At 36.8% G+C, this 16,440-nt stretch overlaps 1 protein-coding gene across 2 annotated transcripts; it reads left to right on the top strand.

Annotated features, from left to right (window-relative positions):
* Positions 1-10,746: 10,746 nt before the first annotated feature.
* LOC306850669 (zinc finger protein Pegasus) lies at positions 10,747-14,640 on the top strand. 2 transcript variants are annotated; one of them, XM_079386445.1, is made up of 4 exons: positions 10,747-11,089; positions 11,449-11,631; positions 12,471-12,644; positions 12,732-14,640. In XM_079386445.1, the coding sequence occupies exons 2-4, from the start codon at positions 11,499-11,501 to the stop codon at positions 13,679-13,681; spliced, it is 1,257 nt and encodes a 418-aa protein (XP_079242571.1). In that variant the 5' UTR covers positions 10,747-11,089; positions 11,449-11,498; the 3' UTR covers positions 13,682-14,640. The 2 variants fall into 2 exon arrangements, with proteins under 2 accessions (XP_079242571.1, XP_079242572.1); XM_079386446.1 differs by lacking the exon at positions 10,747-11,089 and having other exon boundaries at positions 11,374-11,631.
* The last annotated feature ends 1,800 nt before the right edge of the window (positions 14,641-16,440 follow it).

Below are 16,440 nucleotides of genomic sequence, written 5' to 3'. Positions count from 1 at the left end.
TGGAGAGTGAGCTTGTTATTTGTCATTTAGATGAGCGTGGGGGTACACGGGGAGGGGGGACCTCTTTAATGAGCTGATTATTGCTCGTTGTTTGGAGCCGAGATGGTGAGCAGTCACTCAGGGCCACTTATGAACACATATAAATGTGGCCATAGCAACCGACCTTTCCTGACTAGAGGAAACAGCGAGACGTGCCATAATGGGGCGGATTAATCAAACAAACCGAGTACAGTAATTAAAACAGGTAATTTATAGGAGCTTTAATTTCATTGTCATGTCTTCAGATACAAGCTTACATATAAATACTTCAACATTATTAATTGTATTATTGTCATTAGCTATTAAATATGCATTTTAATTAAAATGAGTACTAATGCTAATAGCAGCTGTCATGCTCAGGAAATGGATCTTCATAGGGAATATCGTAGATTTAAATATCATTCTATTATATTATATTATAGGCTATTGTATTATATTATAGTAAAACTGTGACGACGTCTACAAGATGCTTCAAGAGACCTACCTGCAAAGCTGCCTAAAAAACGCGCACCTAGTGCAAAACCTACTTTAAACGCAAAGGATGGTCACACCAAATGTTGATTTAATTTAGTTAATAGAAGTTATTTGATAAAGAAAATCTGTTTGACATTATTTTTGACAGCATCCTCATTTTACAGCATTTTTAGATTTTAAAGTGCCTAAAACAGTACTGTAGCTTTTTGCAGGTAAGTCTCTTGAAGCATCATGGAGACGTTGCCACAGTTCTTCTGGATTTAGTCTGTCTCAGTTTGTTCTGTTTCTTCATGTCATTCCAGACAGACTGGATGATGATGATGAGATCAGATCTCTGTGTGGAGCACTGGTTGTTGTCAGACTCCTTGTGCAAACAAAAATCTCACTGGATTATTACAATTAATGGCAAAGTGAATGTTTGGAAATGTAAACTGGTATTTCCTACACTACAGCAAAAGATAGAAATAACTGACTTAAAACCATTCTTAGCTGGTGAAAATACTTGTGTTCTAATAATTTTGGCCACCACTAGTGTATGTTTATAACACACACTCTCTCTCTCTCTCACACACACACACGCACACGCGTTTGTTTTTGTGAATTGTGGGGACATTCCATAGACATAATGGTTTGTATACTGCAAACAGTATTTTCTATCACCCTACACCAACCCTACACCTAAACCTACCCCTTACAGGAAACTTTGTGCATTTTTACTTTCTCAAAAAAAAAATCATTCTGTATGATTTATAAGCCTTTTGAAATATGGGGACATGGGGAAATGTCCTCATTAATCACCATATATATATTTATTTATATATACTGTATACACACATAAACACACAGGTCTTTATAGGTCTGCAGGCCTAGTTACACACACACACACACACATAAAATATGATAAATTATATGAAGAGTTTATTTGCAAAAACAGATAACTCCGTTTTTAAGAATTCTCGGAAATCATGTTTTTTCATTGTCCATTCCAATTAATCTCAATCAAGCTGCAGTTGGGTTATTTTAACTGGGTTAAAAAATAACTAAAAAAAAACAGCTAACTAACAAATGAACTCTTCATATGTATATAACAATATAAATAAGAATAATAACAAATATTGTAGACAATAAATAAATGTAAATAAGGATAATAAATATAGCGATATACTTATACACACACACACACACACAAACATATATGATGAATTTATTAATTTAAAAAATATTTATATTATATTAGTATATGAACACACACACACTCACATATATTTTGCTGTGTTAAATAAAAATTACAATTTAAATTTCTCAAATATATTTATTTATTTATTTGTATTTTATTTTAAAAAAATGTTTATTTATATATTTTCATGATCAACGTATTAACCTCATCAGCAGCCCAGTGATATTATAGGCAAATACGTTTGTCCAGAACACCAGTACAGATTCCCAGTGCAGGTGTAGGATGACTTCTATTTGTCAGCCAGCCTGTCAAGATAAAATCTAAACCTCAAACACTGAGAGTGAATGAGATGCTATCAGCATGGACACAGAGAATAAAGATCTCCTACCTCCCTACATAATTAAGCAGCTACTGCCACCGCTCAAAGAGAGCAATGAGAGGGGGCCGTCTTAGAGGAGAGAAAGAGGAAAATAAAAGACAGCGACAGACTTCTATTGATAAGTACTCATGATTGACATTCACAGGGCTCTTATACTAAAAATGAAACTGGCTAAATAAAGCCTACTACACTTGTACGGCTTAATAGAAAAATCAAATGAGATCCAGAGGAGTATAGAATTCATCTTGAATTAAAGATTAAAAGCCCTTGTTAGTGTCACCATGCAAATCCATTTGAGATAACACTCTTTTTATTCGCCTCACATCATCCGTTCTTCATGACGGCCATATTGGATCTCACATCTGATTTGTACCAGAGTCCTTGGGGCAGAGGGGCATTTTCTCCCCATAAATATCAGTCTAGCCCCACATGGACCACAAATCAATGGCAAACAAATTTAAATGCTGTTCTCTCCCCTTGCTATAACTATCAAATACACACACACACACACACACACACACATAACCACTGAAGAACGTAATTAACAGTTTTATGAAAGATACAACATGTAATAGGTTAGATGATAAGTATGTATACCTAAAATTAGCAAATATATACTACTGAGTACAGTGAGGGGATGCTACAGACATGGGTGTATGAATCAGACACAGCCACTTATTTTAATTACCTTCATTTAGAGTGGGAATAAATGATGATGATAGCCCTGATAGGTGATGATAATGATGTCTAGCTGGATGATGACGACAATGAGCATAGATGACTATGGCAATAACTAATCTTTGTAATTGTGTATTTTCTTACAGTATTAAGTATTTCTGAAACCAAAACAAATCTATACAAAGCAACAGGAATAGCCTAAAACAGGTTTAAAATCTTGGTACTGTTTTCAGAAACCCTGGAGTGAATCCAGGCCATGTTTTATATTTATCTTGTTGTGTGTCAATTTCGAGCTGTCACTGTCTGTAGATGAAAGTGTACTATACGAGGCACAATCTGTTATGCGGTCAAAATGAAGCATTGATTATTTGTAAAAACATAAGTGCAAATCAAATCAGTGCTCCTAGGAAAAGATATATGGCCACCCACCTGCACACACGAGAAGTGAGCCAATTATCGATTGATTGATTTTATGCACTGCTCATTTTTCCCTCTGCTTTAATTTAGTTCGTTCAGTGTTAAGACACTTCTTTCTTTTCTGTTCTCAATGGCAGTGACTATATCCTATGCTGCCATAAAGCCCTTATTCCCTGGCTCCAAATGAAACCTTTCCCTCGACCTCTTATATATTTTGTTCTCTATTTCGCTTTAATAGCACTAAAATTGGTTACATATTCTTTTACAGTCCTCAGATGCCATTGCGTCCATGTTGTCATTCGATTATTTATAGAAAACTATTACATGCTTACATTAGCAGCTTACTTCCCCCATGCGGCCTACAACTTTTTTTTTTAAGAAAAGCACAAAGCCCATTCTTTACAGGTCTGCAGGCCTGCTGTTGTAGTCTTCACTGGACCAAAGATCAAGGTGAAGAAAAGTGCATATGTGTCTGCTATCAGGAAGATGTAAAGAAGAAGAAGAGCTGTGAAAGTGTAAGGAGTGATAGGATCTAGAAAAGAGAAAGAGCCAAAGAAAAACAGAAAAGAAGCCTCACAAAACACCAGAACAAAAGGAATAAGTCAAAGGGAGAAACAGAAAGTGAAAAAACAGACACTAAAGGCATATAAATCGGCCAGTAAATGTGTAATTTATACATTTTATATTAATATTGTAATAATTATATATATATAAATAAATACATTTATCAAATGTGACATTATTTTACACAGAAAAAATCAGTGCAGAAACAATTTTCAATCTTTTTTTTTTTTTTTTGCAAATCATCATATTGGAAATGATTTATGAAGGATAATGGGACACTGAAGACTGGAATAATGGCCAAAAAACAGGAATAAATTACATTTTAAAATATATTCAAGTTGCTTTTTTATATTGTAATAACAATTGTAATAGTATAAGATTTTATATGTGAAGATGAATATAATAAGATGAAGGTCAAATATTTGAGCATTTACTCACATAAAAAATCAGCAAGTAAATAAATAAATACAGAGTCGTTTGACATTTTTGGTGGCTGATGAAGTGATGAATAGATTATGAAGTGCGCTGAACTGAAAACTCAGACAGACAGATAAATTGATTCATTGGCTTTTGTTTATCTACAGCTCTTTATCTATTCTCTTTTGTTGCTCCTTTACATGAGCCACATGTTTGTGTTCATAAACTCCCTACGGCTCCACGGTCCGGTTGGTTTGTCAGTGTTGTACAGGTAAAATGCATGTTATTAATGATCTCCCCAACTGCACGCAGGCATGGTACAGTGCATGCCGTGTTTAAATTCCTCCCCCTATGCATTGGAACAGAGAGGCCCAGCTGCACTAGGCCCAGAGATCGATACGAGGTCAAGGAGGTCGAGGGTCATTCCTCCCTCCCATTATGACCCGGCCACTCACCTAATATGGTGACTAACGAGGCCTACTGGGCACAGCGCAAGATAAGAGCAGCGTTCAGGGAAACTGAATAATACTAGAACAGCTATTCATTCAGAAAAAGAATACAGAGGTAATGGAGTACTTCCTTGTTACAGCATCAACTTGATGAGAATAAATAAAACATACTAACCGCTGTGATGTGGAAAGCAACCTGGACCTTTGCATAAAAATGACAGTAGAGAATGGGCTACAGAAAACACTGGGCGGAGAGTCATTTCTCCATGGTAAAATATCATGTGGTGCTATAGAAAACAGCTTGTAAAACAGTAGTAACTGATACCCATAAGAAAAAAAAATGAACAGGATTAGAGGTGCAGAACTTTAAAAAGAGATAAAGAGTCTATTAGACAATGATAAGCTTTTATCAATAATAAAGGTGGATTGGTCATTTCATTAGATCTCATTAACCTGACATGCCATTTGTGCCTGAATGCTGTCTAATTTTTGTAATACACACAGTCAACCAGGCAAAAACAGCATGTGCACACAATAATAAATTAAGATTTTAGATGTACTTATATTAAACTTAACTTAAGTTTCTGGCTTCGGTTATAACACTTCTAGAAATAGTTTTCTATGGCACCACACTATATTTACAAACTGTAGGTCTTTCTTTCTTCTGCACAGCCCAAAATAATATATTTTGAAAACAACTCTATTATGACCATATGAATATAATTACAGTCCAGTGTTATTTGGACCTTAAATCTGTGAAATTTACAGAAAAAAAAAAAATTTGGCAGATGAGGTTGTCAGTACTTAACAGTAATTAATTAACTGAAAATGTTAAATTACTAAAATCATTTTTTTTATAACATACTAACAACACCTTAAAACAGATAAAGAGAAAGCCACATGATGAATCCAAGTCCATTACGAGCACAAGCTGAGGTAAATACTTACTGTATATATAGAAGGTGCATGGTGTCATACACACAAAAAACCACCATGTAACAGACACTACTAAAATAATGTAGTAGACAATAATTAAACAACATATGATGCAACAACCTTAATGCACATAATCTGCCAGGGTTGAGACGAAAACTAAACTACACACTATCCAAATTCAGTGTTAAACCAGCTGATATACCCGTACCCTGCCTGCTTTTTGAGAATTCAAAAGCCATTTCTAATGAATCTCCCTGGTTCAGTGGCCCAGTGTGGCAGGGGGGCGCAGGGGTGGTGCCGCTGGATGCACTCCACTGTGTCCGCTGGCTTGTGTAGAGCCGTGTGTTTTAAAGATTTGACAGAAGATACTCTAAATTATCTGCCTTCAGACAGTGCCATCCATTAGTTCCCCTCTCAGCGCCGAGCATGAAATGCGAGTATTGGGGCAACTGTGCGTTGGGAGATATCATTCAGGACTATGAGCTATGGCCAAGCACTGACAGTCAGGATAAATGCCCCCACTTTTCAGGCTGTACAAATGGCATTTGGCCACAATAATTCAGCAAAGGACAGTTCATTCCCCATCCAGAGCGACTGGACCCAGTCAAAAGCTATTACAGCATCTTCTTTATTAGTGCCTATGGTTTTGGTGTAGAGATCCTCAGATAAATACAGCTAAAATGCCACTTCACTCAGAAATATTGGCCCATTCCTCTGCTGCCTGACTGGGCCCAAATGGCAGCCTGTTTCAGACATTATAAACCTTTCTGAAGTCACACAGTGCTCCTGCCAGCCATCTGTCATGCTGCAAGTACCATCATTTGCAGACCAATAGAAGTGATCAGTAGTTTTTCCCCCAGGCTCCAAACGAGGCATCATAGTCAAAGGAATTGATTATCACTTTATCATTTAAGTATAGCTTGCTTTGAAGAATAATAACTCACGTTTAAGGTGCCAAATGGCTTTGCATATAGGCCTAGCTCAAAACGCCAGCCATTTAAGAATAATTGTGTAATTCGTCATTTGTGACGTTGCTTTATAGTTTTTTTGCATCTCGGCGAGGCTAAAGAGCTCGACCGAATAGAAGCGCGCTGTCACCTGAGACGTTTGAAAATCTCTCCGGCGATGCTTTAATACGTTACCGGGGGGACGCGCGCGCGTTCAGACTTCATAAGGTGACAGCGGTTTTATCGTGCGTCGCCTCGTAAAGTCACGTCATCTGTAGGACGAGCCCGACACTTTTATTAAACAGCTATTCACCGCGTGCGCGCCGAGAGATGTGCAAAGATAAATCCTCATGAATAACTGAACTGTCTGTTTGAGGATCGGCGTGCCATACTAAAGTCTGAACGTGATCCAAGCAGCACATATACAAGGAGGAGGTAAAATGATTGCTTTCAGGATATATATGTGACTTTTTATTACGTGATTTAAATTAATACATGGGCTATACATATTATTAACATAGATAGATAGATAGATAGATAGATAGATAGATAGATAGATAGATAGATAGATAGATAGATAGCAATATAGAACATTTTAATTGTATTTTTAAAAAGTATATAGACATTTTAATTGTAAAACAGCAATACAAGTGTGTGTGTGTGTTGTGTGTGCGTATATAGGCCTATCTATATAGGCTAAAGCTGAACCCTAAATGAGACTCAATATAGGCCTACTGTAATATCCTATATAATATTTTTTTTTTTCAGTCTGCTTTCCTAAATAAAGTTTACTCTGTCGTTTGGTTTCGTATGCTGGCATCCCTTTTATTCACATTAGGCCCTATACTTATTGATTTGATTTTGGTGCATATTCCAATCAGCCAGATTTGGACCAGATTTTTAGAAAATGAAATCTGGCATTCGACTAAATGAGAATTTCCTGTACCGAGACAATCGCTGGTTCACGCAGGAAATTAATGATAAAAACGCCCATCTTTGTGTGTGGCGCGCGTATCACCGCTAATCTGCGCCTTTGTGCAAATGTAACCAGGGCTGCTCTTTGGCAATCGAGCGCAACGCCACGGATTTTAGAAAAACCACTTGTTCTGTCGCATAATTAGAAATCTCATACCCGCTTTGTGTGTGTGTGTGTGTGTGATGGGTGGAGGGGGCCTTGTTTGCCCATTTAAAGTGTGATTCAGATAATAGTGTTCTCATCAAAGGTAGCAATTACATTCATTACACAGGCGGCCGCGAGGAAATTAAGTGGCAGGAAAATGAAAAGCTTAATATGTACTTCCTTTATCCTATTTCTTTTCCTTTCTCTGCTTCTACACACGCCCCGTGTCGCACAAGGGTGGGGGGCGTAAGATAGGGTCTCTCCAGAAATAAATAGTCTTGGGGGCGTGAAGAATAAATCCAGCCCTGGTCCTCCTTCACCCTTTAGCAGTAATGATTTGGCGTTAGGGCAGCCGTTTCTATAGCTGCGCTCTTCAGGCAGGATTAAAAGCCTTTCTTCGGGGGCTAATGTCCACGGCAGCCTTTAAATGACTCTAGCATATGATTGGAGTCTTAAAAAAGTGCTCAGGGGCCTTCTCCAAATTAATACCCAATTCCTTTTCAGGAGAAAATGAATTGTTTCGCGTTCTATAAAACCACAAACAGCACATAAATCAAGCGCTTTGGAGGAGAGAAGGGGGCCCGCTCGTTCAAAGGCTTTTAAATGTGAATTAGGGCAGCGGGGGAACTTGGTCTGACTTACCCCCGAGCAGGTGTAGACGGAGCAGCTTCAGACACTCTGCAGATGCTAAATTAAAATGGAGAGTGAAAAGGGAGGAAGCTCTAAGCCAGACAAACAAAATGAACCGAATGACTTCATGTCATGATGTGTGTGCGGAGTTTGAATGCATATCAAGCTTTCATATCAAGAAAGAAAGAAAGAGAAAATGACGGATGTCAGGCATTTATAACCTCTTTGGACAGATAGATAGATAGATAGATAGATAGATAGATAGATAGATAGATAGATAGATAGATAGATAGATAGATAGATAGATAGATAGATAGATAGATAGATAGATAGATAGATAGATAGATAGACATATTTGCATTTGTAATCATATAATAAATAACCTTACTGGGTATTAAAAATACTAACAATCCTGTTTATCTCGCTCTTATTTTGATGTTGACCAAACACATGATACATGCTATCTGTTATCTATGCAACTATTTTTCGCATGTACTGATGCAGCTTTGAAAACAATAACACTTCATGAGAAGAAGCCCACTTGAAACCCTAATTAATCTTTTTCAACTGACAAATTACTGTCACCCTGCTTGAATTATTTAAGGGGAAGTGGCTTCACGGGAAACCTGAGCATAATTAAATTGCTATAAAATAACATTAGTGTGGACAGGCCATTAGGAAGTGTTGTAATTGACTGCTTCAGGGGTCGTAGTTCAACTCCATAAGGTCGGGCTGTTGTGCCTGCTTTTGGATCAGTTTACACCGCTTTTCACTGGAAAAGCCACAAACTGTAAATACTGCACGTGATAGTAATTGTTTGACTTCATTTATAATTCTCATTCAATAATGCTAATATAACAGGGCACTTTGAATTAATGGGATGATTGCTCACAAAGAGTTCTCTGCTCATTCATATGAAACAAACAAAATACTGTTATGTTTTGTGCATAATGCAACGCAAAAGAATTAAAGTAAATTTAGATTTTCAAAAATTTTAAGGTTGGCCATACAGGCCTATCTTATTTCTCTACGTGGTCATCACAACTTGACATCCTGCGCCATCTAGTGTCCTAAATGAAGATGGTTCAGCCCTATTAATGGCAGAGTGCAGGATAAGAGACACACATCAATGATACATTGTATATTTGGTAAGAAGAATTGTCTGTTTGAGATCACAGCACAAATGCAGTATCATTTATGAGTTAAGAATCATTCAACGGATTTCAAGAGAACTGCAAAATGAAATTTTAGGCTTGGTGCGGAATAATACATAAACATTAACAGTATGTTAGATACTGAAATAGCTGCTTGGTAAAATCTGATCTTCCTTGCTGTAACACAAAACAACTTTTTTATTGTAGGGTTAGATGTCCAACTCTGCAATGAGGCTGTAAGTAGACTGTTAACATTTTAACCCACGATGGGAGCCTGTCAGGTTGTTCTCTGGTCATCTGAACCATGAATTACAGGCAATGAATTGCTGAGTGTTACACTAGAACCCTCTCATTACAACTCTGAAGAGTGTCATAAGGATCCAAAGCTCTCGCTCTAACTGGTCATTTGTCACACCCTCTTCAATGGTTTTCCTACAACCCTGACACAAATGGGGCAATGCGATCTTCAGCTAACTTCCCCTCTAGTTAAATATTAAACACTATGAAACATAAATGAGCCAATCCTGCTATTTAAAGTAATGCAATTGGCTCAAGTACTCATCAAATTGCTCATGACATTTGAATATGGAAATTATCCATGTATTTAGCTAATCTGGTAAAAGATGATGAATCATCAATGCACTAGATGCAGAAAACTAAAAGGTTTTAAAAATAATTTGATCATTGTTGTTATGCAGTACCTTTTGGATATTAATGTAAATTAATATGACTAAGTAAGCATTTAAAAGACTTTCAGATATATATTTTAATTGTAACGAAATATTTATGCAATGACAATAAAATCAACGGGATGGAATTACAGAGCTAGTTAGTCATTGCTAAGTAGTGACTGAGAGTGAGAATATCAAGTTAAATTTTGAATTTTTATATCACATTGTTTTCTGTAATTTTATAAAACGTTACAGAATTGTGACAAGAACAAATTAAAAACACAAAACATCAAGTTAAACTCCACTGTAAATACTTGGCCTTCATGCTATTGTTTTCCCACTAAATTATGTCCTTTCCTGAGGGATTGTAACTTGTATCATTAGAAATATGGCTTTTGTTATTTAAAATAAAGGAATATTACAATAGACTAACAGAATGGAAAGTGATATGTGAGCATTTTTAAACAAGTGCCAATTAATTTTATGTGACATAACACATTGCAAAAAGACAGCATCTGAAGCCAAATATGGAAATTATGCATAGTTTACTTCTATATTCGCTTATATTATGGTACTGTTATGATGCATTCATTTTAAAAGTCTGGTTTGCTCTGCGGATCCTGTACACTCACAGTGACACACAGGAACTAAATGTTCAACCATCGCAACGAAGTCGGAATCATTTCAGCGGCGCACCGTCTGGTTGAACTTTCACCCCTGTGTTTCTTTTGTTTTGATGTCGCAGAGCATTATTTTCAGCCACTAAACTTCGGTTTTTACTCTCTGTTTACCAATGACACAGTCCCAAATGACACACGGAGTATGTTTCAAATACGTCGATCCGGCTGTCGGTCAAATGTGAAGCTCGTTTAATATCTGTTTTAACTGAATCAGTCTTGCTAACTCGTTAGCTGCCCAGCATCACCATGGAGCTTTTTTCAGTCAGATTTTTCTAGTATCTCGTTAAAGAACGGGTCGTCAGTCTGAACATCAGAACAGCCGTGTGTGGTTTTAATTTCTCTCACGCCCTTGAATAGGTAACTGTTTTTAATTGTTGTTTTAATGAAAGCGTAATGGTTGGGAACGCTTAGTAACGTTAACTCGCTATCGTAGCAACGCCTGTTACCTTGTCAACTGGATAACAGCCAGACTAATACAACTGATTAGTCTTACAACCACCATAACTTCCAATATAACTTATAAGTTTAAGATGTTGTTTACTGCACCAGTTGGCCTGTGGATGCATGTTATTTTAGACGAATCGACAGGATGCACACTTTAAGGATTACTTGTAAAGTTTTATTTTGTTGCTCTTTGAGGCTACAAGGATTTTTCAAGGACTTGTCTTGTCATTTAGTTGCATCTATATGATATTCTGGTTGAATTTTATCTACAGCCTGTTTGGTCCCGTTTAAGACCGCAGAGGACGACGGTGTAGATCTTTCAATGGGCGAGGAGAAGCCAGAACCTCTGGATTTTGTGAAGGACTTTCAGGAGTACCTGAGTCAGCAGACCCAACATGTCAACATGATATCTGGCTCTGTCATCGGAGTGAAAGACACTGATGATCTCCAAGGAGGTATTGCATAGAGAGCCTTCCTACGTGTTGTTTTTGACTGGACACAAAAGTAAAAATCTTAATTTACGCTTTAGTAGTAATTCCAGTGTTTATAAGTATCTGCATGTCTTATCCCCCCCATTTAATTTATGAGATTTGCAATTATTTCCTTAAAAAAAAAATTATATATATATATATATATATATATATATATATATATATATATATGTGTGTGTGAAATCAAATGAAAACTGTGCCAGAATGAGTAATAGGGTTGCAGATTCTAAAATCCTAAATTAAGCCAACAGTCAGTAGGTGATGGGTCAAATTGAGACCAAGTGTTGGTTTGTAGTTATTGATAATTATTGATTGTACACATTATTACATACATATATATATATATATGTGTGTGTGTGTGTGTTTATTGATATATTCCAAAATATTTAATTGCTTAAATTATTCAATAGCTGCTTTATTTATACTATATATTTATTTATGTTTTCTAAATAGGGCAAATATTTTTTTAAAATATTAATTTATCAGACTTGTCAAAATTGACATTGCATGTTTTGAGTTGAGAATTTGAGGACTGTATGTTAGATAATAGTTTTTATTAGATCATAGCATTTCATTTTTTTTTCATTATAAAATAGTTTATTAAACACATTTATTAGTTTTCACAAGATGGATTTGTGCCTCTAATGTTTAAAAAAAGTATAAATGAATTGTGCCTGCTGATTCAAGTGTGGTGAACGGAAAACTGGTTAATTTCTAGTAGAGCAACATCAACATGTCCCATATCTTAATATTAGTTATTTTCTGTTTGTTTATTTATTTATTAATTTATTCATACCTTACAGAACTTGGTCAGAATGGCCTGGAGCACCCAGCAGTGGACATGTCTTTAGAAGATAGTTCAGGGATGTTGGTGGATGGCTTTGAGAGAACATATGATGGTAAACTCAAGTGCCGCTATTGCAACTATGCCACCAGAGGCACTGCACGGCTGATCGAGCACATTCGTATTCACACAGGTAAGACTGAAAACTGATCTTAAATCTTATTTATACTCTTCGTTCTTTTCTTCAGGTTCATAAGATGTTCTTAATCTCCTCCTCCAGGTGAAAAACCCCATAGATGCCACCTGTGTCCTTTTGCCTCAGCGTACGAACGCCACCTGGAGGCGCACATGCGCTCTCACACAGGCGAGAAACCTTACAAGTGTGAGCTGTGCTCCTTCCGCTGCAGCGATCGCAGCAACCTTTCTCATCACCGGCGTCGCAGACACAAACTCCTCCCCATGAAGGGGGCCCGCTCCGCTCTCTCTCACCGAAAGATGCTCAGTGTCCTGCAGAAGAGAGGAAACTCACTTGGTTATGGCCGCCGGCTGCTCATCAACCTCAGCCCGCCATCCATGGTATTGCAAAAGCCCAGTTCAGAGCAGCACCACTTGGGTGACTTCTCTCATGATCTCCCTCCTCACGCCCACCTCCATCAGGAGGCCTATAACGGTCTAGGAAAGGATGCACAAGCTGGCGGAGTGATTGGAAGTGGCTCCAGAGAGGAGCAAGACATGGCATTGGACAACCCGCTAAACCAGCTTTCGACTTTGGCCGGTCAGCTTGCCAGCATCCCACCGGAAGCTGAAGGTGCACCGCTGTCTCCCGGAGCGGAATCTCTACCTGACGAAAAACCCACGTTCCTTGTTCAACAGCCTGTGACGGCACCCGCAGCCGTTTCTGTCAGCGCGGCTCAAGCTTCTTCTCCCATCACCCCCGAGCCCAGACCGGCTGCACACAGCGGCTGTAGCCCAGGAGTTGGACCCTGCAGTGAGAGAACCAGCACTCCGAGCGGTACCAACAGCCAGCCAGGGACGCCCACCCCAGTACAGGACCCCCAGATGCTCCACCACTGCCCCCACTGTCACATATATTTCCCTGACAACATCCTCTACACCATCCACATGGGCTGCCATGGTTATGAGAACCCTTTCCAGTGTAACATATGCGGACACAGGTGCAGAAACAGCTATGATTTTGCCTGTCACTTTGCGAGAGGCCAGCACAAATAAGGACACGTGGGTGATGCTGGCCTCTTCTTTGCCCTGTTTTACATAATACAATTCTAGTATCTGGAACATTCCAAAGACAAAATCCCTGCTTTGTAATTATTGTATTTGAACTGTTATCGGTATGTTATGCTGAAGTCAGTAATCCACAATCAGTGTACATTTTTTGGTCTTTGAAAAGGTTAGAATGCTAATGGCGTCCTTGCATCAAAAACTATCATCTCTGATTATTCCAGGTGGAGGTCTTGAATTTTCTCAAATTTGTAAGATTTTGCCTCAACTCTCTAGCATAAGTGCCAGAGTTCAGTAATCAGTGCCTACAGTTATTTATTTTGACACTTAAATTTTTTTTATTATTTTTATTTTTTACATTTCAAGTTCAGTGACATGAATGAAAGTAAATGTTATGGCTATTCTTACACTTTGGATTTAAATGTAGTATAATGACATTGCCACATTGAATATTTTTTTTCCTTCTAATTTAAAATCACAAATTATTACTTGTTTCTTAGTTGAGAGAGCGGCGTTATTTAAACCTAACTTAAATCAACAAGGTTGTGATTGAAGATGAAAATTGGTCAGTTAGTTGACTGTTTAGCAGTGAGAAATAGTGTCCTGTAGGATTGTTGTCCATATTTACTGTTGTGGCCTGAGGTCTTCTCTTTAATTAGCACCATCGCACATGGCTCTATACATTGGTTTTTTAAAGCAGTGTTGATGATTGTGTTCTGGGCAGTGTGTGAGCACACTGATTTTCTCTTCCTCATCGCTACCACCAGTGCCATGCTGTAGATGTTATTCGTAATGTTTTTGGAAGGTCTGTGGTGCTACTATTTAAACATTTCATATGCCTGTCTGCATAATGAACTAAATTATCAGTTAAGTATTGTATAACATGTTTTGTTGGATTTGATGTTGAATGTCAATAAAACCAGACTTATGCGATATTTACTGAAATGTTACATTTGTCTTGTCATTTAATTCTCAAAACCGAAAAGGTTATCGATAGGTTATAGCTATAAGGTATAAAGCAGCTACTTCTTTTTTATACACAAAACAATACACTTCACCAAATTATATTCTAATGTAATTCAAAATGTTTTGTTGATTTATAGTAATATATTATTAACACAACATTCTCTTGACAGGCAGAAGTTTGGACTATTTACAAGTGATTTGCTTGGTTAAAGCTTTATACTGTATTTCACTGTTACAGACACAAGGGAATCAATGTGATTTGACCAAGAAGTGCATTTGGAGAAGGATTGCTTTAATGAATTAAGGAAAAATAGATCATTAGGAAAGATCATGTGATCTGATTAATGATACAAATCAGAAATGAAAAAGATGATCAAATCACTCCGTTGCCTTCATCTTCTCTGTGAAAACACGTCACTGTCCTATGCACCTGCACAGGGAGAAAGAGAATCAATGTGTAGAATATTATTAATTTAAACTTGAACAGCTAGAGATGACACTAAATTATACCTACATGTATATACACATGCTTTAAATACGATTAAAAAGTTATATTCAAAGTGTAGATATTAGGTAATACATTTTATAAAACGGTCTTCATGCTGATTGGTCAATAGCCGTTATGATAAAGCACTATATGCCTCGGCGAACAATCAACCAATCAATCAATACCGTCTAAAACAAAATTATTTTTTTTTATTGAAAAACAAAACAGGCTTTAAGTTAACACAAATAAAAAATTATCACACAGTTGCAAACACAATAAGCAGACATAACTATGTTAAACTCTATGATAGGAGTTAAACTTGAATTAGAAATCAAGATGAAATGTATAAAATAATAATACATTTACATAATTTTGCAAAAGGGGTTAGAAGATACTATGAGTCACTATGCGTTACTCCCTGAAAAAGTAACTAATTATGTTAGTTACTTTTTATTGAAAATAATGCATTACGTTACTTTTGTGTTACTTTTTAAATCTGGGCAGGGTCTGCTTGTTTGTTTTTAATATAAAAAAAGTTCTATTTTTTGGCAAATGTAAAAGCCCTTTCACACCAAGAGCGAAATGAATAAGCCTCAAGCTGAAGGGAAAGTAAATTCACGTCTGTACAATACAATGTAGAATAAGTAAGTTCAACACACTTCAGCAATAAAAAAAGAAGCACAAATTTTATCTAGAGTAATTTTTCTTATTGGTATGGTTGAATTGAATCACTGAAGGTCAGCAGTAAAGATACTGATAAATAAAATGGGATTAAATACATAAAGGATATTTGTGTTTGCGTCATATTCTGAGTTGCATTTCACAGTTTTTATTAATTTTGAGGAAACTAAATCTGATTTTTTTTTTTTATAGCAAGTGAGATGAATTAATGCAAGTTAGCATTTATTCTAGAACTATAACATCTTACTCCCAATTTCTAAACACGGGGACAAAGGAGCTGTCAATCAATAAATGGGGGAAAAAAATAACTAAAAGTAATGCGTTACTTTACTAGTTACTTGAAAAAAGTAATCTGATTACGTAACTCACTTTACTTGTAATGTGTTATCCCCAACACTGCTTGGAAGTGTACAGAGGGATCAAGCAATAATTCTAAGTTCATTTATGAAGTGAGGAAAAGAAGTGGTTTTCAAAAATCTACACTTATGAATTAAAAAGTTAACAGAACAAAGAAAAAAAAAGCTTTTAAAAGTTTTAAAGCTTGTTGTTTTGTAGAACATTACAGTTATATATGATATGAGAACAGTAGGGCCTATATATAGGGAGTATGTGTTAT

This window comes from Barbus barbus, assembly GCF_936440315.1.
Source record: "Barbus barbus genome assembly, chromosome: 30".
Classification (NCBI taxonomy): domain Eukaryota; kingdom Metazoa; phylum Chordata; class Actinopteri; order Cypriniformes; family Cyprinidae; genus Barbus; species Barbus barbus.
The sequence above is the reverse complement of the archived record's forward strand: the minus strand, read 5'-3'. Positions and strand labels throughout refer to the sequence as shown.